Source organism: Pelecanus crispus, chromosome 15, assembly GCF_030463565.1.
Source record: "Pelecanus crispus isolate bPelCri1 chromosome 15, bPelCri1.pri, whole genome shotgun sequence".
Lineage (NCBI taxonomy): Eukaryota > Metazoa > Chordata > Aves > Pelecaniformes > Pelecanidae > Pelecanus > Pelecanus crispus.
In genome coordinates, this window is record NC_134657.1 from 7411467 (window position 1) to 7437417 (window position 25951).

The window sequence follows — 25951 nt, forward strand, 5'->3', positions numbered from 1 at the left end:
ATTCTTTTTCAAATAAAGAAAAAGTTTGTCATGCATCCTTACTCCCTCCTCATCTCTGTACCAGGCAAGTCTCTGGGCTCAGTTAGTTTTGTTCCATTTACTGTACCTTTTTTCAATGTGTGTCTGTAACTAAAATAGGTCCTAAGTTACAACTGGAAATAAACATAGTTAAAAAGCAGCCCCAAAAAGTCTTGCAAACACACTCTTTCAGTTGTTCCACTCTTTCTGCATTGGCAAACTCTTTTTATTTATTTATACATTTTTAAGAATTCAACCACAACAGTAAATTCAATGGAAAACATTACGCAGGTACAAATGGAACAATCACTGAAGCCGGTCATTGCAAAGACCTTCTACTACAATGACTGCCAAAAAGCAATGGGCAGGGAGGGGAGAAAGAGCCTCTCTGCAACTCAGTAAAACAAAAGGAAACAGAAATCTGAGAAGATACCACGCATTTGCACTGGTATACTTTTGCAAGCACAAACTCTCTGTGCTTATGCTAGTCTGCAGCAAGCTGGAGTTTTACTCAATTTAGAAGTTCTTGCAAACCAGAACAGAAACCCAAAAATAAAAGCCCCTGTTTACAAGTTTCCTAGGCATGTAATTTTGACCTGTTTACAGTCTCCTCCAAAGGCACGACTCAGGTACATAAACTAAGCTAGGCACAAGTTTAACTGGTTGTAGTATCAGGGACTAGATCACTTACTCAAGGTCAAATAGAGAGTAGCTGGAAGAGGGAAAATTGAACTCAGACCTCAAATCCCAAACCGATGCCTCAACCCACATAGTCATTCTTCTCTTCACATTCCAGAAAGAAGGTGGAGAGGAATCATTTAAATACCACAGGCTTCAGATAGGATTTAACTAACAAAACTCTTATTTTGAGACAATTTTCAAATCTATCTGTTCCTCTTAAACTTTACGCGATGAATGTTTGGTTTTAACAGCCTAACAGTGGCTAAAACACAAGCTCTTGTCCCAGTTCCCTACAGTAAGACAGCTGTTAACAAACAGTATTTGCACACTTACTTACTAAGGATTTTCCAAATGCGTCTACTTCTACACCTCAGAACTCAGAAATGTAAAGGCAGGTTAAAATAAACAGATCACCATCTGGAGGCTCACTTTTAGGGCTGCTCCTCACAAATTGCTGAATGACCTCTACAGGACATTTCTCCTTCCAAAATCAGAAATATCTTCAAAATAGAATTACGCAAACCTAGCAGCTTCCCAGAGCACTGGACGGGCCCCATACCTTAGTCTTTACAACTGAGACTGCAAGTTGCTGTGCAAATGCCATCCTTAAAAGACTTGGGGGGCCTCAGTACGTACCTCCCATACCCCAGCCCTATCCAGTCAGCCAGCAGTCCCATTCCAGTCAGTAACCAGCTGATTCACCTTCAGCATCACAGGCACACCGCCCCACCCCAATTCTCATATTGATGAGGCATGGTCTTCACCGATTATATTATTGTCAAGCAAAGCCAAGAATGTCGATCCTCACTTCACCTGCGTGATTAAAAAAAGAGCCAGAGTACTTTTCAAAAAGGAGATGCTATCTTCTTCAGAAACGATGGAACAGGTAAAAGTAAACCCGATAGCCAAATGATCCATAGCAAGTCAATAGCATAAGATGAAGGGGTTCTCTTATTATCCTCAAGTGTTTCACTCCAGTAACTGAGTGGAGTATATCATGGTTTGTATGCTTTGAATATCCTCCCAAATTATTTTCATACTTTTTCTTACCCAGGCCACTGAAATAACCAAAAATGATCATTATTCCCTCAGCAACTTACATTTCACATGGAAATAAGCCACAACAGAATCATGGGGCAAATATTTAGGTCATTCGTTCCTCTAGCACTGTAAATTCCTCTGTATTTGCTCAGCAGCTTGTCTCAACTGATTAAACTCTACAGCAGAAACTGGAGGACAAGCCTCCAGTAGTCTTCTCTGAAAACTGGGACCCCAAAGCAGCATCAGCAAAACCACCGGTGACATCCTCCTCCTTCCGCAACACGCTCATTAAACCATGAGTTGATGCTTAATTAATTTAGAAAATGGCATTCTAGTGGCAGACGAATCCAAACGTCCTTTGCTAAAAGGCAAGCAGTAAACAGATGGAAAAAGCAGAGCCTATACATCAAAGTTTTTCCTGCACATATGATGTACGCTTAAAAACTTCTCTTAGCTCTGATGCTGAAACAGAGTTGAAGGCTAACAGAAGATCCAGAGAACTGTGAGCCCATACCATATCCCCGCTGCTCCCTGTCTCAACAGTGATATTCATTGTGGAAGAACTCACCCATCCACGTTAGTGGAGCTGACAGGAGAAAGCTGGCTCAAGCACAGACATATTTTTCCTTAAGTCAGCACAACAGGAAGACTGTACTTCTGAAGCAGCGTTTTCAGGACCCAGCTCGCTGGTCTTTATTGATTCTAAAACTCAGCTCTGAAGAACCAGCTGTGGTGAACTAGCCATGACCAATCATTCTTCCCTTAAACACATACATGCTCAGCATTCATGCTGTCTCGCGTCAAGCATTTTCTTCTTGCAAAGAAAAGCTTCCAAATCTAGGGTCATTTATATACTATACGTATTATACCCAAACTCTAGCGTCTTAGAGCTTGGAGCATCTCAAACTGTTTTCGGGAGTACTAGCAATCCCACAAAAGGGAACCTATGGAAACAATTCCATCCAAACAGCTTTTGGTATCCAACACAACCTGGACAAATACACTGGTCAGAAGAGTCTGTCCCAAAGCCCATCAGAATTAACCATTAACTATTTCTAGGTACCATTAAGGGGTTTTAATCAGGCCCCTGTTGGGAACTACGAGCAAGACAAACAGTAATGAACACCTGTGTAAGCACATTACTACATATGAATGGATTTGCTTCTGAGATTTAAGTTAAATAATAAGCACTCAAGCATCTGACTAAACTTGGGTTTAAAAGCTCTGTGTGTCACCAGTTTCCATGCGCTATATGAACTGATGCTTGGATACCACAGCAACGGGCCCTTAGGAACAGCCCCTGCTCCCATCCCCTGCTTGGCCACAGGGACATTTACTCAGAGGTCCATGAAGAAGACCACCTGGCTCCAAAACACACAAGTATTTCTGTTATTGCCAAAAGAGAAACAACATACGAAGCGGTAGCAGCAAAATGAACAGATTCCTGAAGTACCAGATACCCTTGAAAGCAAGCCCCAAGATGACAACCCGGTCTACCTCCATGATCTCTGCTTATAACCTTCATCCCTGAATGCACTAATCACGCAGCTGATCCGTGAGTGGAAGTACATCAGTTCCCACCCTCTTCTCCTCCACACAGCAGAATGACCACGCGTAACAATTTTCTTTTATTTATGGCCCAGGCAGAAGAGACAAGATCAAGGTTCCGGACACTGGATGGTAAGTGCTTTTAGAACTCGGGCACATATCTCCCATTAATCACTCCTATACCACCAATCTCTCTTCTTACATCATTAACTCTGCTGCTGGTTCTTACTCACACACACTTCTGGGTTTTTTGTGTTTGGTTGGGTTTTTTTTAAGTTGCTACACACTGGAAAATTTTCCACAGACACAGCACAGTATTAAGTAAAGGTTCTCCCGTTTCTGTCACAGCTTTTAAAGTTTCATCAAACTCAGACCTTTGAGAGGTTTTCAATTTTTAAATTTTTTTTTTTTTAATTTTCAACTTTTAAAAAAGGAAGGAGGGTCCAGAACTGCAGAGGACAGAGGGCCAGCTTCTTGATTATCTACGTACTATGACAGACTTCACCACAGAAATGCATTCCGATGAGAAAGGCGGGGGGGGAGAGAGAGAGAAGGAAAGATGGAGTGTATTAACACATGGAAACAAAAAGATGCACATCACAAAGAACAGGATGAGGCAGGGAATGACGCAGACTGGTTTTGGCACCTTAGACAGCTTGCAGACGGTTTTCAATCAGGCCACAGCAGCTGAAATTAGGTACAAGCCACTAGGTACAGCACATGGTCCTGCTCTCCCAGATGCCCTGAGGTGCCTGTAAATTTTACAATTTCTATAAAAATAGACTGAACTGAATGAATTTACACCAGGAAGGCCGAGATGTAAGAGGCTGGAAATTCTTCATTTTTCAGCTCAGATGGGAGTGTATTTTCACTGTATTACGTTCTCACGCAAACACACACGTAGAGGACAAAGCCATCAGACCAAAACATCCTGCAAAACTAAAGATGGTTACAGATATCCTGTTCTTCCCTGTAGGAACAAGGATGACTAAAAAATGGCTTGCACATTTTTGTACAACACCGTATTTCTGCTAGAAAAGACAGCTACCCATACACAAACTGATGCAAGTTTCAGTCCAAGTGGTACCTTTCACCTCGAGGTTATTGTCCCGTGTGGGATAACAAGCAAAACTGAGTATCTAAAGGGATCTTCTCAGGAGACAGCTGGATGCAGCTCTTAGATTTGCAGGTTTTCTGGAGAGCCGACATGACTTCTTCATTTTTTCCTCCAGAAGAGGATCATCTATCTGCCAATTTTTGGAGGGTGTGTAAGGAAAGGAATTTTCTTTTTTGTATACTCTCAAAGTAAAAGAGGGTCAGAAAACAGTGGGAGCTGCCATGAACTCGGGGTGGGGGGGAATCAGATGTTACTATCAACAGATGCTGCTCGCTTGAGAATACCTCGTATGAATTTGCCTTTTTTAACACGTTGATTTTTAGGCCAACTAAAATCATGATGAGAAAATATCTTCCAAAATACTTTAACTGGCTATTGATGGACTACATCTAACACATGTAGAAGATTTCAGCATGTCTGAAGCTAACCTAAGGTAAGTCTCTGTAGCATGCAGAAGTAAAGGCTTACACTTATAATCATGCTAACACAGGGGTGATTCTTTTTCAGTTCTGTTTTTTCACGGGGTCCGTTGTATCAGGGAAATCACCATACCACAACAATTCCAGAAAGTGCTTACCTGGTACCATTTCAAGTCAGCCTCCACAAGATTACTTTGGACAATAAAGGTATATGCTTAGAGAACTGAAGACCAAGACAGACTGAGTGTTGTTCTATTGAGAAAGGACATTTTTACAACTTTCACATATTTTATTGTCAGCAACATGCTCTTAAACAGACATTTTGATTCAATTACTATTAGGCTGCCAACTGCAATACTAGCTTTGTGAGCTAAACTAACAATGCAGACCAATTTAAAAGCAACGTTGCCTGCATTCACTGCTAAATCTTTGAACAGAAGAAAAATAAGGCGAAAAAACCCTGTCTTAGAACTCTTGGATAAGCAAGGCAAGACTGCATTTCTGAACTAATGGTGAGATTTTCAGGAATGGTTTTCCTCTAACTTCATTGGAAGTAGAGTTAGACCTACCCTAAATGATTATGAAAAAACAACACATTTTGCTGGAACAAGAAAAACAGATGAGTTTAATCATCTGTCCGGATTCAGCACCCCAACCAAATGAATAAAAGCAGGCACAGAATAAACAAACAATAAAACTGATATTAGAGATTGTCAAGAATGCTCTACTCCCTGTTTTAATTTTCCCAATCCACCTACTCAGTGTATCTTGTCCGAAAACAGACAGTTCTTTGGAACTGGGGTTGCATATAGTACGTCTTGCAAAATTCTTAACAAATAGCTGTGCTTAAACTGAATTTACATGTATTTTTCTCATTAGCTACATGTAGAGGGATTTCAAAATGCTGGCTACTGAAGGCCACAGTACTCTGACATTTACTCAAGATTACCAGAGAAGAGGATTCATTTGCAGATTGCGCAAGCATCCCTTGCAGGACTATCTTAATTACTGCCATGTAATAACACAATTAGAGCACATAAAGTAGACATTTAGCAAAAGATGAGGCACCTGTTTTCTTTATAAATAACATAGCCAAAGAAAAAATACAATCCTGGATATCGTAATTAGCCATTAAACCGCATCAGAAAAGATTTCTGCTCAGTACAATGTAGTAGTTTACAGACTTCTGCTTTAGTAAACTACAGGGAAATCCTTATGTAAAAAGAATGCAAACAACGGAGTAAATAGAGAGTAACCATGAGGCACGAGCAAGCTTTTTAAAAAAACTATAGGACCAAGCAGTGTTAATCTGTCTCAATTCAGCGCCAGGTCCATTTTTATCAGAGGCCATTCACCTCATCTCCATGATTCAGTACAGTCAAGCTACCCAAAACATTCAAACAAAGGATCAGCAACAGCACAGCTTGCTCCTTATACAACAATCCTGTCAGTGCAAGGGCAAAGCCAGATTTTCAAGGAACAAAGGCTAAATTAAATCTATCTGTAGCAGCCAGTCGCTGAAAGGACACTGTCACTTTTTTGAGCTGCCTTCTCAAGTTCTCCTTGGGTGTTTCAGCACGTAGGGTTCAGTGCTGCTTCAGTCAGCATAGATGTCAAAACAAAAGAAACGCTCAGAACTTACTCACTCACCTCAGGATTATCTGGTGGACCCAGAAGGGACAAAGGCTGACCACCTCCAGTACTGTTTACATCCAAATAGATGGCCAAGTCACACAGAAATACCGAGCCATCTTCCTTTTCCCACACAGACTGAAAAAAGGAATAAAACTCTTCCAGATACTGCCTTTACTCAGTAAGTTTAATACTTGTCACTTCGCTTCCTCTCTCAATTTCCTTCCAAACAAAATCCAGAAATCTCAGCGTTTTAACGAACCAAAAAGCTAGACAGAAAAAACTGCAATAATGCATACGTAATGAGTTGTATTGAGTCAGCATCATTAATTGGAACAAGCAGCTGATTCTACTGAATTGTCCCTCCCGTAATGTGAGGCACATTAAGAGAAATACATACCTGCTAAGAAAAGGGATCAGGGTTTAATGGCTTTAAAATACTTGATGGCAACCAACTTTATGTAGGACTGGACTCCCAACCCTGCTGAAAGTTTCAAGGGTAATGCTGCTCCTTTTCAGCTTACCATAAAGAGACACAAAAAAAAAAAAAAATCCACCTCTGTGTTGTAGAACTTTTAAGTAAATTTAAAATAAAAAAGGCTTGCCACTTTGCAAACACCACCTGATATCCCTAAGTTATTTAACACAAAAGGAGGTGGCATAGAAACTTCAACCTTCCCTATTTCAAAGGGGCTGTAAACACAGCTCGCTGCTGTAATTGCAAGTAATCGTCCTACACATTTACCCGGAGATGTTAAAATCGGACCAAGTAGCATTAAAGACAGTGGACTAGCTATTCTATCAACAGAAACATTAACAAACTGGGCCCCTGCAAAGAAATTTTAATAGCAAATCAGATCTCTACCAATCACAAGGCGTTCAAGATTGCAGTGGGGAGACTATAATATACCGCAAGTTACTTGAAGTCTAGTATATTCTCAAGGCAAATATCGGCTGCATGAAGACATTGATGGATACCCTTTCTCCATGTCTACTTACAAGGAAAGAATGACAGTAACACAGAAAAGAGAGTAAAATTAGCCAGAACTTCAGGAGAAAAAAGATCACCATTTTAAAGAATTTCACATCGAGATGAAGGCAGAAAATCTACTGTTGATCACATCAAGCAAAACAACAAGATATGTAATCAGCCAAATATACAGGAACCCCAATTGTTGAGGAAAAAAGAGAGAAAGGAAGTAATTTTAATTATCAAGACATCCAAATTGGAACACGTCACGATTCCTAGAGAAGATAAAGACCAGAAGAACAGGGAGACAATTCTAGCAGTGATGCCATGTACAGAAAAATCACTATCTGTGTTTCGTAAGCACCACCTCGTCAACCTTTCCACCTAACACTGTGGCACAACAGTTGAAATAAATGGTTGGTGCTCCCGAAGGATTCTCTGAAAGTACTACTCGGAATGATAATTGCCCAGGTTGCACATAGTCATGGTAACACCTATCAGGCTGCATTTAAAGCGTATTCCGAAATGCAAGCATGAACGAGGCTATTTTCAAAAATGCCAGACTCCTCATCCTTGAAGGTAAGCAGAATCCAAGCGAAGGGAGCCTGCTGTACTAATCTCAAATATGCCATGGAAATTACTTTAATACTGTATGCAAATTAATTCCTTAATTCAAAATTTTAATCTATTCCATTGCTATTTATGGTTGGTTTCAAAGCGCTGAATGTGGATCTCCTCCTGGTGCATCTGGATCTCCTCCTGGTTGCCTGTTCACTCTCCTGTGGCAGGCTGGAACGGTAATAATCTTTCAAAAATTATTATTAAATAAATCCCTTTTAATTCAACCAACTTCACAGGTAAATTTTAATTAGAGATACAGCAAGCCCATAAGTTGCTGCACTCGAATCCTATAGAGATGGTTAATGTTTCTAACAGCTGCACAGTCTGCGTGTGTATTCTTAAGCTAAAACAAGTCTACCTGAGCACTGGAAAAAAGAAAAACAAAACTGCGCATACACTATGTGGAGGTGTTCATTAAATGAACAGTACTAAACTTGTTTTTCTAACTTGTCCCACTGCAGATCACTAGCCACAGGAAGCAGACCAAACCTGATGTATCCCTTTAGCATGTTTTCATAGCATTAGCTTTTAATAAATATAACATACTCCACCCTCAGAGCAGAGCAGTGCTCAGGTTCCAGCAGAAAAAGTGGTTGTTTTAAATATTTAGATTACATTACAGTTGGGACGTTAAAATAAGCAGTGACTTGTACTGTAGACAGCTATCAGAATCAGCTTGGCAAAATGTGTGTAAGCTAACCTAGCGTGGTTACAGAGTATAAGCTTTGAGGTCTATTAGGCTGGTGTTCTTGTACGTATTTTTATTATTTGTACTACAATAGTGTTTTCTGATGTCAGCAAACAGAAAAACACCACAGTGCTAGATGCTGTGTAAACATAAGTAGTAAGACGCACAGTCTCCAGAAAGTTTATCAATTTCAGCAGAGAAAATGGGAAAAAGCTAGGAGAAATAAAGGCTATTCTCATTAGGCAAGTAGCTAGCACAGGCCTCAATTCAGCACTACACTTCAGTGCATCCAAGCACTTTGCCGAGTCCAAGCCTAAATCTGTGGCTGAACACAATTTTTTCCAATTTCCCAAGGCTCAGTTCAGTGCTTTAACTACGCAACTATCCATTTTCTTCCACTAGGTAACAGTACTCCAACTTTCTGCAGGTATTAATGAAACCTCCCTTCCAGTCTTAAGAATTCTCCCTCCCCCTGAAGGCCTCTGTGTGGTTGCTGTTGATCCAGATACTCGGGCCTAGGACCTGCTCTTCTGTTTTCAGAATATTATTCCAGATTTATTTGATTGGATCAAGCTGAAACTTGGCCTTCACTTTTGAGCTCCTCCACCAACAGCAGACCAAGACTTCTGCAACATTCAAGTCAGAGTCACCATACTCAGTTCTGTTAGCTGTCTCAAAGAACTAATAAAAATCCAAGTATCTTCTCAACTCAATCTACTTAACCACCTGTGGGCTTTTTTGAGGAAAGCCGTCCTTAAAAAGCATTCTCCTAGCACTGCCCTCACTGCAAGTCACGCACCCGTATTGTTCACGTGTCAGAATAGTTCAGCTGGAAACTGGCTCAAAATTCAGTGCATTTCAGAGAAAGACTTAGTGACTTCACCAGGCTTTGGATCAGTCCCAAAGAGAGCTTCAGTGCTGCCACATACCCTGTCACAGCCTCCCGAAGCAAAGCTGGCAGCAGCAGAAGAGGAGGGTCATGAATCTTAGCCATGGGCTGTAACATGCCTTGCATTCATTTTCTTGGTCAGCGATGCCTGTTTACATCACCGGGAACAGCTGTCCCAGTGTGACCTGAAGACAACTTTGACTATTATGCAATCATTCCTTTCTAGCCTACAGACAGGCAAACCTGGCCAAAAAGGTTACGGGATAAAAAATATCTTTAAAAGAAACCCATTTGTTGCTCCACCTGTTCAACCACGCTTGCTATCCAAAAGATATTTTCAGTAAATGTGCCATAGGCATTTGCAAAGATCTATATGGTAAACTATGTGACTGCATTACCAGTTGAAGCCCCAACCCTTTTTAACCTTGTGTCCAAGTAAACAGACTGAAAAGACGACAGCTGTATCTCAGATCTCTGAGTATCTACTAACTGATGAAGCAGCCTGAGATAATGGAGAAAATACAGAGGGTTAACACTGAAAGGACAGAAATCTTCAGGAAACCTGCTTTCATTAGTTCTACCCTCATGGAACTACTTCCTTACTCATTCACCCCTCCTAAAAACACCCTGTTCCCTCAATAACATTGAAGATAAAAGACACTTAACAGGGAGGAGACAGAGATGCACATGGGAGGTTCTACATGGTTGCTTTGTAAAGATAATCTTGCTTATATTTCAAGGCTAAAAGTTATATGGCACATCGCTTCTTATCTGCTCATCTACCTGCCCATCATTCAGGTCAGGAACGTGGACATTGTCTTGAATTCTGACTGCTCTCTAGACCCTCACATCCAGCCTACCTTTAGGTCTTGCAGTCTGCATAGTATTTCTGAAACTTCCCATTTATACAGCTAAAATACTTGCCAGAGCTTTGATCACAGCAGTTACCTCAACATCCCCTTGCCCAGTCCTGATCCATACCGACTCATTCTGGGGGTATCAGCCCTTGTCACAGAGCTGCAAAGATCATTTTCCTAAACTGTTATTTTTAGCACATGCTCCCTCCACACATTAGTCTACCGGGCTCCGTGTTTTCTAATGCAAATATGAATCACTGCCTTCATTTTATTCTGTTTCAAAAAAGACAAACTCCTACCTGTAACTGACCTATATCAGCCTCTGTCACCTGCTTGTTCAGTTTTCAAACAAGTATGGAGGTAGGCATCCTTTCATGTTGCTCTTTAGTCTTGAGAGGATCTCCTTAAAAACACCAGCAAAAATACCTCATTAAAATCTTTGTTGCAATAACTACCAAAAAAAAAAAAAAGAAAAAAAACAACCCAAAGCTATGCTCTTCCTACTACATAGCACAGCAGAGTCCACGTAAAAGGCAGAATCCTGCCCGCAAGGGACTTCTGTCCAGTACGCTGCCTTATCCCTGAATAAGCAGGGAAACAGTTTTCCAAGCACGGAACTCAGCCCAAAAACTTCCTCTTGAGTTTGGCTAGCTCAGACTCTAGAACTCTGTGGCACCCGATTGACAGAGAACAGGCAGAAATAAGGCCTCCACGTTTCTGTCCAGTCTTCCTTTGCTTGCTGGATTTTTACAACAGCTTTCATAGCTACATTCAATAAGCGCGGAATTCTGCAAATATACAGGCAAATCAACTTTCTGTTTTTTAAATTATATACGTCCAGTGTCCAAATGGCACTTTCAGCATCAATTGTCTAGGCCTTATTGATAAATAGGCAACTCCTACTTTCATTTGCCCCCATGAAAAATATTTTGAGGGTGCTTTTTTTAGTATCTTGTCTCTAAAAGCTTCCCCAGTTATGAAATTATTCTGCATCTCCCTAGCTAGACATCCGTCAATCAGGACTCCCGTTTCTCAGCTAGGACTCCTCTTAAGGCAAGGGTAACAACAGAGATGGTACATCGCCTCCATGAGAAAGGACACAAAACAGTGCTTTTCATGTTCCTCTTCTATCAAAAATCGCCCCATTCAGCTCAAAAGCCCAATCCCAAACCGGATTCTTTCTGCTTTAAATCACAATTCCTTGCTAGTTTTCAATATACCAAGTACCAAGAAAATAAATTTCTGCGCAAGAAACAGCTGCACCTAAAAGTGCAGTTTAAAAGGAAGTTCTTTTGCTGATACCAAAGGAATGCCTGAAAAGCCACTCCTCAGAGTACTCCCTAAAGAAGTATAATCAAGAGAGTATTAGTTCACACAATGGAAAGAATGAGGACTTGAACCTCACCCAGAGGGATGGCAGAGCAGCCGTACTCTGGCATTCGATGGATAGAGATTGCAGAGCCTAAGCTTGGCTTGCTCTTCCTACCCTGCAGTACTGAAAGACAGCAGCAGCAGTTCCTGCCCCGGTGCCGTGTTGACTGAGCAGAGCAAAGGAAGCCAGAACAAGGCAGGACCGAGGATATTCACCAGAACGAGCTTTTGCACAGACCGCGTATTTCAGATGGCACAGTTCTTCCCCTGAACCCCTCCTGCTATAATCACGTCACAGCATAGCATCCTGTACTGACCCGAGATGAAACAGCAGCGTGGGTTCTCCAAGTAGGTTATTGTATAGCCGAATTAAAACACATCACTTACGGGAATGCCTGGATCATATACTTTTATAATTTTGTATTTTTGGAAGTTAGCGATAGTGTTTTACAAGCAAAGCTCTGGAAATACCAAATATTTAAGAGCAGACAGATAGCAATTCCTCTTATAGGATCTGTCACACCGATTCATTACGAATCAATCATTTGGATGCAACACAGTTTATGCAGCTGTCAGTTTTAGTCGTGAGAGCCCAGACATCACAAACTACAGCTTTATTTTTAGATGTATTCATTATTTGTCATTTTTCATTCATCAAAGAATCAACAAAATTGCATTATACTTTACTGCAAGGATGTGCGTGGCTGTAACCTTCGAATGAACAATTTCAGTGATCGAAGCGACCTCTGAGCTCTTCCCCTGAGAGGAAAGAATCGGCCGCTGTAAGCAGCTAAGCAAGCTGATGACACAGCTCCTTGTCTATAAAACATATATCACAAATATCACCTTCCCTAAATTTCATTGCTTGTGGATACTATCACACTAACAAGTCTGATCCTGTAATGTCCCCGCTTAATTTCCCACCAACTAGAATAAAAATAGAAGCTACAAAGCACTTCCAAGGGTTGAGTCTTAAAGTCAGAACACAGTTAGACATCCTGCATCTTAAAAAGAACATCATATATACAGATGGAGCCAGTAGGAAAGCCTGGGCTTTCAAAATAAAAACAGGTCCATCCCATCAAGAGTTAGTACAGAAGGCACCCCGAAAATGAAACGGCACAGGGAAAGTGGTTTTATGTCAAAGTAACACAGCCAGGAAAATCAAGATGAAGGTTCCACATTGTATCTATTTTCCACAGCTTTACTGATAGCGTAACATTAAGACTGAAAGGCAGAGTAGTAAATTGAAGTGTAACCAAAGTTCAGAAGGAAGTAACGCCGCTCCTACAACTTTCTTCACTGGCACCTTCCACGAAGCAAAGCAGAACGCAGGCTGGTAGCTCAGCACAGGTACACAAAACGCACAACTGCTTAATGTCATAACACAGCTTGATATGGCTCCACATCCCCAACCCAGCTCCACTCCAATCCTGAGCAACTCTATCTTCCACGGTTAGAAACAATTCAACACATCCACTGTTTGCGAACACAATTATTTATTACATTATTTCAGGATCCAGGAAAGGCTGTGCCTTAATTACAACAACATGTGCAGTATTGCGAAGTCAGTTCCCGATCACTGGCTCCTCAAGGAGGCTCCACTTCTCCAAGAAAACATTTGCTTTCCTAACACAAGAAGTACTTCTCACTCACACTGGGATTTACAAACCGCCCTGCCAAGTGGCAGTCACCATGCCAAATCATAGCTCCGCACAGCCATTGAGCAGCGATGTGAAGAACGGAAGACTAGAACTGTAGAACACTACATTCAAAACCAAAATGTTACTGTAGTTGAAGCCTAAGTACCACTTACAGAACACACAGAAAAGAATTTCTTTGGAGGACATTTTCAGGCACATAAGTAGAAATTAGATACACAATTTTGTTACGGTTAGTGGCAACTGCATCTATGATTACCTATTTGCAACAGCAATTTTAAAAAGTCAGTTTGAAGACAAGATGATGAAAAAAACCCGTATTTACTATTAACACTTGTTAAGACAGCTGAGATTCAGATACGTTTTCTTCTAATTCCCTATTTTTCACAAGTATTTAGGATTCAGAGAGGAACAAAAATTTGGTTGACAAAACAAAAGCAAGCAAAAATCCCGCTGACAGCTTATGGGCTTGCAAAAGTCACTATCTGTAGAGTTACTTCCAGCTGTCTCAAGACAAGGGATTGCTGCCCTAATGCATTCAGTCGTTTTATTTGGGACTATTGTTTAAGAGAGACAGAATTTACAGGTCCTAATCCTCATCACTCACTTGCAGCCCTTCATCTTCCATCATCTCCATTTCCAAGACAGTGCAGGAATAACAGACAGTTTTCACCCCGGTTTCGAGACTTATAATAAGAGAATCCACTGTAGGGTTCACATTACTAATTCTGTTACCTCGTCAAAGATCAAGAACAGCCCAAACATGTTGGAGATCTTCCTAGTATGTTCAACATGCCTCCGCACAGTTTACGTTTCCTAGGACTAAATTTCTGTAGCAGTGGGAATGAATGCACATGCTGTCTCAACAAACCCAACATCCTTTATTGAGGTTGCACCACAAAAACTTGAGGGTGAAGGAGAAAAATTTATGAATACACAATTTCAAAGACCTTATTTTGAAAACAAGGTTTGTATAGTCATTTCCCAAAAAAATGTTTTCACAATCCAGAGTAACACGAAGTCAACACACGAACACTCCTACAGTAACACGCCAATACTAACAACTCGCCACCTAAGAAACAGGGGTCAGCAAACAAGATCTACATTCCACCATGGATAAAAACACAATTAACATTAAAGGCTTCAGGTCTCGCGGATAAGAAAGAGGCTACGCAATACGTAAAAGGACGCCTGGGATGATGTATCTCCCCAAACATAAAATTCGCACCTCAACCACAGTGTTATTTCAGAGTCAGGTCCATACTAGTTTCCCACAAACGTGTTCTCTTTTTTACTGGCAAGGCATTTAAACACGTAAAATCGTCTTGCCAGTGACAGATGCGAGTACAAAGAGAAGCGATTTGCTACTAAAGGATTAATACGTTTTGAAAGTTACTGTCTGGCAAACTGTCAAACGCATTTTTATTGGTTTACGTTATTAGGGCTGTAAATAAGCCGGGCGGCACGCATCCCGCAGTTGTGTGCGGAGAACTAGAACGGCGTCCAACATCCCCCAGCTCCGGTCACCACTCCGGCTGCCACCAGCACGCCCTGACACAGGTCGTTTGGGGGTCTGGCCCTCGGCTTCTCCCGCAGCCCCAGCAAGCCGAAGGCATCAGCGATAGTGGCAGGGAGCGGGGCCTCTGACACAGTGGCCGCTCCTGGAAGCGTTCAAAAAACGGGCAGAGGTGGCACTTTGGGACATAGAATCATAGAATGCTTTGGGTTGGAAGGGACCTTGAGAGATCATCGAGCCCAACCCCCCTGCAGTAAGCAGCAATTGAACGTGTGGACTTGGCGTTGTTAGCACCCTGCTCTAACCAACTGAGCTAACCCGGCATGGTTGAGTCCGGTCTACCCTTGACTGGTTTAGTGTGGGCTTGGTAGTGTGGGTTAATGGTTGGGCTGGATAGAATCATAGAATCATAGAATCGTCTAGGTTGGAAAAGCCCTTTAAGATCATCCAGTCCAACCATTAACCTACACTACCAAGCCCACCTAAACCAATCAAGGGCAGACTAGACTAAACCATGTCCCCAAGTGCCACCTCTGCCCGTTTTTTGAACACTCCCAGGGATGGGGACTCCACCACCTCTCTGGGCAGCCTGTTCCAATGCTTGACCACCCTTTCCGTAAAGCAATTTTTCCTAATTTCCAGCCTAAACCTCCCTGGCGCAGCTTGAGCCCATTTCCTCTCGTCCTAATGATGATCTTAAAGGGCTTTTCCAACCTCAACGACTCCACGATTCTATGATTTGACAAGCGCTGCCTGAGCTACGGCGTGCGGCTGCAGTCCCACAAGAGCCACCCCATTTTCCGACCGGCATTTCCGCGCCGGCACAAGGCTTCACCTCGCAGCGCACCTGCAGCCCGGCTCCCCGCCGCCCTTCAGAAACCCCCTCCGGGGCGCAGCGCTCCCGCCACACGCCTCGCCCCGACGCGCTGCCGGTCACCCCCCGCCCGGCGCCAGGCTCCCGACAGGCCGGCCGGGGAGCGGCCCAGGGGGCCCGGGCAGCGCCCAGCGCTCGGCGGGGGCAGCCGGGGAAGCGCAAGCCGAGGCCTCCCCGCCTCGGGCGCGGGTCCGGCCGCGGCTGACAGCTCCCGCGGCGGCCGCCGGGCTGCGGGGCCGCGGGGGGTCCGGCCGACGGCGGGGCGAGGGCGGCAGCGCGGGGCCGGGCCGCCATGTTAGCGGCGCTCGCCGCTTCCCCGGGGTGCCGGCGGCCGAGCGCCGGGGCCTAGCGCCGAGCGGGCGCCGCGCTGCGCGGCGGGCAGGGCCGCAGGCGGCGGCGGGCCCGGGCGGCGCAGCCCAAGGGCCCGGTCCGGCCCGCGGCCAGGCGCCGGGCCGCAGCGCAGCCCCCCGGGCAGGCGGCGGCAGGTGGCCGCCGCTCGGGGCCCCCCGGGGCGGAGAGACCTCCCCGCGCTGTCAGGGAAGGGGCAGAGGAGGGGCAGCCCCCGCCGCCCGCCGCGCCGGCCCGCAGCCGCTCACCCGAAATCCTGGTCCATGGACTTGAAGAAGAACTTGTAGCTGTGCACGGGCCGGTTGCTGAGGACATTTTTGAAATCGGCCAGAGTGACTTTTTCCGGCGGGACGGGCAGCTTCACCAGATAGGGGGTCTCCTCCTCGTCTATGTGGTAGATGATTTTAGTCTCCGCCATGGGAGAGGGGGAGCGGGGAGCAGGGGGGAGCCGGCCCGGGCCTCCGCCGCCGCTCGGCTCCTCTCACGGCCTCCGGCCCAGAGCCGCCCCCGACAGGAAGGGAGCTCCCAGCGCCCGGCCGCCGCCGCCGCCGCGCAGGGGCTCCTCGGCCGGGATTTCGCTCCCTGCACTGCTCTCTAGCTGCCCGACCCGGGAACGGCAGCCCGCCGCCGCCCGCCCCGCCTGCATCCTCCGGCCGCCGCCCCCCGCCGCGCTCGGCAGCGGGGCCGCCGCGGGCCCCCGTCCCCGGGCCGGCGGGCAGCGGGGGAGGGGGGGGGGGCAGCGGGGGCGCGGGGCGGCCGGGCCGGGCCAGCCGCCGCCTCCCGCCACCGCCGCGCGCCCCCGCACGCCGCCCCCTGCCGGCGCGGCGGCACCACAGCCGGGCCCGCCGCGGGGAGCGGGGAGCGGTCCCCTTTCGGGAAGGGCCGGGGCCGGTGGGAATGGGGAGCGATCCCCTTTTCGGGAAGGGCCGCGGGGAGCGATCCCCTTTTCGGGAAGGGCCGGTGGGAGCGGGGAGCGGTCCCCTTTCGGGAAGGGCCGGTGGGAGCGGGAAGCGATCCCCTTTTCGGGAAGGGCCGGGGCCGGTGGGAGCGGGGAGCGATCCCCTTTTCGGGAAGGGCCGGTGGGAGCGGGGAGCGATCCCCTTTTCGGGAAGGGCCGGTGGGAGCGGGGAGCGATCCCCTTTTCGGGAAGGGCTGGGGCCGGTGGGAATGGGGAGCGATCCCCTTTTCGGGACGGGCCCCGCTGGCGGCTGCGCTGGCAAAAGCCGGCCCGGCCCCCCCCGCCGCCCCCTCCCCGGCCTCCGCAGCGTCCCTGCGGGCAGCGAGCTGGCGGGGAGGAACGGCCCGGCTGCTTCGTGCCCCCCCCGGCCCGGGGAGCCGGCGGGAGCGACCTCACCGCGCCCCGCTCCCACCAGCCCCCGGCCCTTCCCGAAAAAGGGATCGCTCCCCACTCCCACCGGCCCCCGGCCCTTCCCGAAAAGGGGATCGCTCCCCGCTCCCACCGGCCCTTCCCGAAAAAGGGATCGCTCCCCGCTCCCACCAGCCCCCGGCCCTTCCCGAAAAGGGGATCACTCCCCGCTCCCACCTGCCCTTCCCGAAAAGGGGATCACTCCCCATTCCCACCGGCCCCGGCACTTCCCAAAAAGGGGATCGCTCCCCATTCCCACCGGCCCCGGCACTTCCCAAAAAGGGGATCACTCCCCATTCCCACCGGCCCCGGCACTTCCCAAAAAGGGGATCGCTCCCCATTCCCACCGGCCCCGGCACTTCCCAAAAAGGGGATCGCTCCCCGCTCCCACCGGCCCCCGGCCCTTCCCAAAAAGGGGATCGCTCCCCGCTCCCACCGGCCCCCGGCCCTTCCCAAAAAGGGGATCGCTCCCCGCTCCCACCGGCCCCCGGCCCTTCCCGAAAAGGGGATCACTCCCCGCTCCCACCAGCCCTTCCTGAAAAGGGGATCGCTCCCCATTCCCACCGGCCCCGGCACTTCCCGAAAAGGGGATCGCTCCCCATTCCCACCGGCCCCGGCACTTCCCGAAAAGGGGTTCGCTCCCCATTCCCACCGGCCCCGGCCCTTCCCGAAAAGGGGATCGCTCCCCGCTCCCACCGGCCCCCGGCCCTTCCCAAAAAGGGGATCGCTCCCCGTTCCCACCGGCACAGCTGGTGAGAGCGCGGGTGCTAAGCACTCGCTCCTTGCCCTAAGAATCATGGAATCGTTTAGGTTGGAAAAGCCCTTTAAGATCACCCAGTCCAACCATTAACCCGCACTACCAAGCCCACACTAAACCAGTCAAGGGTAGACCGGGCTGAACCGTGTCCCCAGGTGCCCATCCTTCACATCCAAACCGCTCCGGTGCACAAGCACTACGTTGGGTACCGCTGACGCCGTCGGCGATTTATCCGAGCGCAACGCACGCGGGACGCCCGGGTTGCGTCAGCGCCGCAGTCTTTGGCCTAGGAAAAACACCTGCCATCCCAGTAAAGGTTCCCAAAGGGTTGTACAAACACGATTAGTCCCCTTGCAGCTCTCTCCTTAATTTGTCCCTCTAGGAATGAGTAAACGCTTTCCAGGTACAGACCCCTAGGCGTCATACGAGGCGGCCAGCACCCTTACGCACATGACGGCCAGAAAAGGGAGGTACATTACTGGAGATACTCAGTCAGTAAAGCTTTATATTCTAGCTCAGCAGTCTTTACAAGATGCCAGGTACGTTCTCTCCAGCGTAGTCCTGCGGGAGACGGGCAGGGCAGAGAACCCGCTGCCGCCACTGGCAGCACTGCGAGGGCAGGCAGGCTACCGTACTTCAGGTACCCACGAATTCGGGCGGCCCTCCCCCAGCAGACCGGCGCCCTTTGTGTTTCATGAGAACCGAGATGGGTTCTGTTTAGACAATGAGCTCATGGATTCTCTGCAGATCACGAAATTTTCCACAGCGCAGTTAGCTTCTCCGCAGTTTATGCTAACAAAAGAGCAGAGACACATTCGTGGTTCAGGAGAAATTGCTTTTCGCAGCTGCTTCAGCAGAAGCCTGTTGGGCGCAGAGCCCACTGAGGTGCTTGGCACGGAGCAAGCTTTAGACCTGTCATCACCTGAATTTCACAGAACAGCAAGAGCCACTGTTGAGCGCTGCCCGGTGAGATAGGTACGTTTTGGAGCACACAGTCCAGAGACAAATATTTAGAGCGCCATGTTTTGCAGGTGATGTATTTGGGAAGAGATCACCTTTCTTTCTAGAAATCCCAAAAAAAGACAGCCAGAAAATGAAGATTTCAGAACAGTGTGCTTAGGTCTCAATGAATCTTTTGTTCATTAAAAAGACTTCTTCAGGAAAATCCCAAGGCTAATGACATTATCTCTTTTTCCCTTTCAAAGAAAGAGGATATTCACTTCTCAGAATATTCAGCTGCTTTCTGTGAAGGGGCAAATCACAGCTCAGCAACTGAATTACCTGTGGCACTGGAATGATTTTTCTACTAGCACGAAATGAAGGAGCCAGTTGCGTTAGAGGCTGCCAAAAAGCTCTGTTAAGATTATTGCTACTTATTATTTTCAATTTGCTGGAAGTTTAATCATTACTAGTTCCCACCAGCACACTACCACATGAATGCTGCGATACCACTTCCAGAGCCAAATTCTCCTACGCAGAGCCAGATCTGGGTACCTCTCTACCAATGGCATGGTTAATCCACAACTCCACAAGATTTAAAAATATTGAGAAACCAAAACATCATCAACTATCTGCTGTCATTTCTGGTATAGTGAAGCAATTACAAAATCACATTCACTGGGGTTCTCCAACTCCAGTGATTAGCTCATCTGCTGACACTCATACCACTTACCACTGCTAAAATTGATTGCCTGTATGATCATCAAACAAGCCAAGATAAACAGCAAAGTAAAGGTACGGCCTTAGTCTTCATCGTGTAACTAGTGATTTGGTACTTTTTTTAAGTCAGGAATGACCAACTTTGTACACTTCAAAGGGCACTTTCCAAGAGTGGTACCCACTGATGGTTAGCCATTTCTCAGTTTTCACTTTCAGAATTCTGATAGAGTAAAGCATAAAGTGCTGAAGATTTCTGAAGATTTCTCTAAAACTACGCATTCAACTTTCTGTCCTGCATGTGTGCACAGACACATGCTACGGTTCTGCAAGCACCTGAGAGTACTCTCGGTATGGAAAGTATGCCATGAATCCATCAGTTCTACCACACGCAAGAATCTCTGAGTGAGAATGGGGAAGGCTTCCTTTGGCAAGACTATAAAGTAACTCTAGTACAAGCTGTATTTTCTGAGATACTGAGCTTTATGTAGTTTTTGCACTATGAAACTTAGGCAAAATATTAACATCAACCCTTTGGTCTCTTCAGTTCATACTTAATGACCCCCTGAATTCCTCAGAGACCCAGGTGATATCCACACAAAGGCTAAATCTGAAAAGAGCTCTGTTCTTGCTCTATTAGCTTTGGTTTTACTTTTGACAACTGAAATGTAATGAGTTGTATAATTGTCAGATGACTACCTTGGAACAGACATGATAAGACTGGATCTGTGACTCACAAAAAGCTTTCTGTGTCCCCATAAAGCACAGAAGAGAGGAGATAACCCACTTTCATATTACAGTCAAACCACAAGCTAATCCAATTAAAGAGCATACGTAGGAATGCAGAATATACCACCTTAGCAAACCACTGGTCCATCAGGGCTAATATCTTGCTTCTTGCGGAGTTCAGGCCTTAACACTTCAGTGGAAAACAAATATAAGGCATAAAACCTCTAGCTATTAGTGCTGTGCTCTCCACAATAGAGCAAATAGTCTTGCTGACCCCTGCAAGGAGCAGATAAAGTCCTGAGGCATAAAAGCCGCTCACCCTCTTCTTCATTTATACAGCAGTGCACTTCATTACCACACAGAGAATAAGCAAGTCCTTTTAAAAAGCCATCCTTTGAATTATAGTGGTGGTTGTTGCTTGTCTCAGTGAATTCAAAAAGCTCATCACACTCTGGGTGCTTAGCAAATAAGTATTTGTTAAAAGAGGTATGACAAAAAGAAAACCACAGCTCTGCGCACTCTGACACCAAAGCTGTGACTTGGGACCCACTCTGAGATTTCATGGGTATTTTTAATCCATCTTCACGAATGTATTTGTAAAAGAACAAAATCATCTTTTACTTGGAGGATTATTTCTTCTCAAGAGCCAGTCACTGGCAGTTTTGCCACTCATGTCAATGAAATCAGGTTCGACTATGAGTACTTTCATTTGGATAGTCAACCCTGGGAAATGAAGGCTTCTGGTTTCATTTGTTTCAGCAACACAGCAGGATCAATGTGGTTAGCATCACCGCAAGCTTCCCATCATTTACTGCCAGCTATCCATGCCACTTATAGGACTGATGGCACCTACAAGGAGGCCAGTAGCACGGGTGTGTTAGAAACTAAACTGGTAACACCCATTAGCCAAGGGAAGATTCCTTCCAGTTCAATCACAGTAGTGACCTAGAGACACAAAATCTGCGTTGCCAAAGTATTGAGTCCCATCAGTGGGACTAATCCTTATATTCCTTTGCTTAGGTTATTTTCTCCAAAATCACCATTGTTTAAAAATAAACGGAGAAATGAATCTTGGACTTTTATCATTGAAGGGATGTATCAGAAGCTGGTGTCTGAATGAACCTCACAGGGACCGTTAGCCAACCTATTCCTCCTCTTCAGAGATCCTAAGTTTCCCCAGGTTAATACCGAGCACTATGTGAAGACTTTCAGCAAGTTCTTCATCTCTGGGGCAAAGATTCCATCTCATTCTACCAATTCACACAGGCAAGATTAGCATCAATGCAGAATAAGAACTAAACACGGAAATGACCCTAAAAGAGAAAGAGAAGCAGAAAGATACAACTGCAACCACACAGTTTGGATGTGCTTAAAATTAAGATGCTGTAGGCTGGATCCCGAGCTGGTATATGTCAGCAGGATGCAATCCAAGTCAGTTTACACTACTCAGGGATCTGGTCTAAAAGATCTGCAAGTTTTTTTTTTTTTTTTCCTTGTATTCACTGTCCCTGTGCAGCAGACCTTGGGCACAGTCAGGTCATGCCAGAACTCAGTCCCACTAGCTTAGAACACACTAAAGACATCAAACACTAGAGGGAGGCAAAAGATTTGCAGTCCAGCAACCTGCTCCCAGCCTCCTGGGCAATGCTCCCCAGGGCCTTCATTGCCACTGCATTCAAATACAAATAAATCCGGGGAGAAACGACAGAGGGTATTTTCAGTGACATTTCCAAAAACCTTCTTAATTAGGAATGTGTGTTATGGAGGGATGTTATTGCCCTACGGGTCTGTAGGAATGAGGCACTGCGTACTTCACATGGGAGGGGAAAAGAGAATAGAGGGCAACATTCACGTTGGTGCTCCACAGGGAGTGCTAAAAAGAAATTAGAAGAACGTAATGGAAAACATTAACCAACGTTGTTAGCAGATACACACAACTTATGAGACTCACAGGAATGAAGAGTGTCTTCTCCAATTTCAGTCTCTTTTCCATCTAAATTGAGTCTACTGATGACTGTTCAGTTACTGCTACAAAAAGTCTGATGCATCTCAGTGTGATCCCATAGTGATGGAAGAATTATCACATGGAACAAACTATGTTCCTGTCCTTTCAAGGTCTCCCAGCAACAGTAAACCTCAAGTGAAAATCAGATACTCATACAGAATGGCATCAGCCTGCCTACCCCTGCTGCAGAAATGCTGCTACCTTCTGTCTTAGACCTCAACTGTACTTTAAAGCAACAATCAGAACAGTGATGAGTCTGCAAAGACGTGAAATGTTATTGCAAAACGCAATAGGTTGAGCACTTCAAATCACTGAGTGACATCGAGCTTTTTGATGAAGTACCTTTTTCTCCATCATGTGTTTGCTGTAGATGGGTCTTCAGAGGAAAATTTTCATGAGACCCTTTGTTGTCTGGGCAAAAAGCTCTGACTGTGAAGGGAAGAAGTGATACCTTCCAGGCAAGACCTGCCTTGTTGCTGAACCACATACACAAAATGCTGTGGGTTAGAGCATCAGTACTCCAGCTATGGAAACTCAGCACTCCCACACTTTTTCTGGAGTCTTCTTAGTGCCAATCATGGAGAACCAGCCACTATTGCACACATACACTTTTGGCAGTATCGAGCATTTTCAAACATTTTCACGTGATGCACACCTCATCAACAAGTTTAATGGGTCAATCCCAGCTCCTACTCATTCTCAATCTATTTTCTTTCCTTAGCCACTTTCTGGTTCTCCTACCAATTCTTAGCAGCTGCAGCACTTTTTTAGAAGGGGAGAATCACACTTGATAATTTCCCTGCAGCAACTGTCTTCAGAGCAGCTGATCTGCAGAGGGCCACATACATGTTTAAAAACTTGACCTCTAGGAAACAGTGGAGTTTTTTGCTTAGGAATGTCTGTTCAGATCTTTATCCTATTTCTCTCAGGTCCCCAGTGTTTCTTCTTCCCCTCAGAAATTTGTTCTGTTAATAACTAGCAAGTCCCTCTCCACCGGTAAGACTCTCCCCAGACTGGTAGGCAGAAAGGAAATGGGGACAATCTGGACTTCATTTCAGTCGCATTGAAGACAATAAAAATATTTAATTTTGGTGGACTGCAAAGCAGGCCCTGTGGTTGCTAAATTAGCTTTTCCTTGTTCCCAGTTGCTTTCCTGGAAAATCAGACCCATTGTCTACAGAGGCAGAGAAAAGCAACAAGATGCCCCAGCAACAAATAACCAACAGCAGAGCTGTTGGCTGGAGTCTGCCAGCAGAGACCCAGCGTACCAGCAGAAAGGAGCAGGGCTCAAAGCACTAATGACACCCACCACTAGCTGAGGCTATGCAGTAAGACCTCCCTCTTCAAGATAATTGCATAATTGCAGCTGCCTTTTTTGCAGTCTCCCCTGTGTGTAGAAAAAAAAAAGCCACACTGGGTTCAAGAGGGAACCATGCAATTTGTACATGCATAGTGTCAGGCAAGTACAAAAAAGCTGGCCTGCAAACACTGCATTTGTATTTTTGAAACCCTCAAAAAAACTCCACTCAAGCTCCATATTCCCCCAACAAAGAACAAATATAGAAATCCAATCCAACATCTGTCACCTCACTCCAGCAAAACAGTGGCATCTCTGGCTCCCAGCATCAACAGTATAATCTGAAGACTTTTTTTTTTTTTTTAATGGCATGGTGCTCTAGTTTGCCTGCAGCATTTAAGAAAAAAAAAAAAAAGGTAAGTTTAAATCTTAGAAAAATGCTGTTGAGTCAGATGTTCCTACTGGGACTGGCACCAGCTCCAGGATGATCTTACTTTGCCTAAAGTATCTTTTTTCTGTAGTTCTTATTTGGCTTCTCCTCACCGTGAAGAATCTCACTTACAGGTTATAGCAGCGACTGACCAGTAAAGTCCCAGAACCACAACAGTACCAGAAAGGGTACTTTGGATGAGATCTTTATTGTACATGGCCCCTGGCTCCACCTGCTCAAGAACTCATCGTTCATTCTCAGCAACAGCAGAGCCCAATGAGAAGGAACTACTCCCCATCCACTTCTCGCTGTTTTCATCTCCCATGCCTTTTAACCTGTTTGGTTTGTTTTCCCCCTGGTTGTCTGAGAAAGCACAAGCAGCCATCACAGGGCAATTCACCCAAGTGAAGACGTGGTACGAAATGGCAGGAGGCTGGCTGTAGTATGATTTCCAACCAGGTAAGAGAGAAGATAATACTTCCACCAGAGCTAGACAAGCTGGTCAATAATCTTAGTTTGCCAAATGCACTTCTTTGCCACTTTTTAGTTTCATATCCTGCTTTGATCCTTCAAATTGTTGCACCTGCACTGTCCATCCAAGCAGCAATACAAGCTGTTTCCATCAGTGTCCCTGGAAGAACTCTGTCACACCAGCTGGGATACTACTTAGTGGGTGGAAGCCCTCCAAGAGCAGAATGTGCAGCAGAAACTGCAAGGTGTTAGTTCTGCAAGGAAAAGAGGAATTTGGGCTGGGAGCGAAGTATAACACTGTGCAGTTAACTACTCCAGCGGGATATGTTATCTTCCCTTCTGGACCTGCAGCATTTTGTGCTATGAAGGAGCTGCCAGCCTTCATCTCTGATAGATGGTTTGAACTCCATCTACAGCTGCAGATCTGTTCATTATACAACACTTTCGGAGAGCTAAAATTTGCCTGTGGGCCCCATGACCAAGTCAAATGATGATGTCCCACGTGGAAACCATACTGAAATCACTGGAATAAATTATTGCATCCAATCTGCAATTTGTCAAGCGCTTTAGGATGGTCTGAGATGAAACACACTGCACAGCTATTGGGAAGAATTAGCTAATGCTGGCTAATAGCTTAGATAGCATCTCCAAAGAGCAAGAAATAAAATCAACCTTAACTTGAAACTCCATTATATTCTCCTTTATTTCTTAAATGCTAGGAGAGTTACACAACAATGATAAATGGTAAAAGTTAAGTAACAATAATAATGAAAATTAATTCTGTTACAACAAAGAAAAAAACCAAGCTTTATGGAACAAGTCCTCCTCTCAGTCTTGAGAGGAACCAGAGCATGCACAGAGCTGGAAAGAGGGGTTCTAATCTCAGTTTTAACCCCCTTTAAGGTCACTGCCATACACCCTTTCCTTGTTCCACAACAAGGGCTTACATTCCGTACATCACCCTAAAGAGACTTTCATTTCTCTGCCCT

At 45.6% G+C, this 25951-nt stretch overlaps 1 protein-coding gene across 2 annotated transcripts in view; it reads right to left on the reverse strand.

The window, feature by feature from the left end:
* The window catches only part of DVL1 (dishevelled segment polarity protein 1), a 105219-nt gene extending 88550 nt beyond the window's left edge, over positions 1-16669 (reverse strand). For both annotated transcript variants that reach the window (XM_075721515.1, XM_075721514.1), the window contains exon 1: positions 16500-16669. In XM_075721515.1, coding sequence (XP_075577630.1) covers positions 16500-16669 — 170 coding nt within the window. The remainder of the gene's footprint in view (positions 1-16499) is intronic.
* Between the last annotated feature and the right edge of the window lie 9282 nt (positions 16670-25951).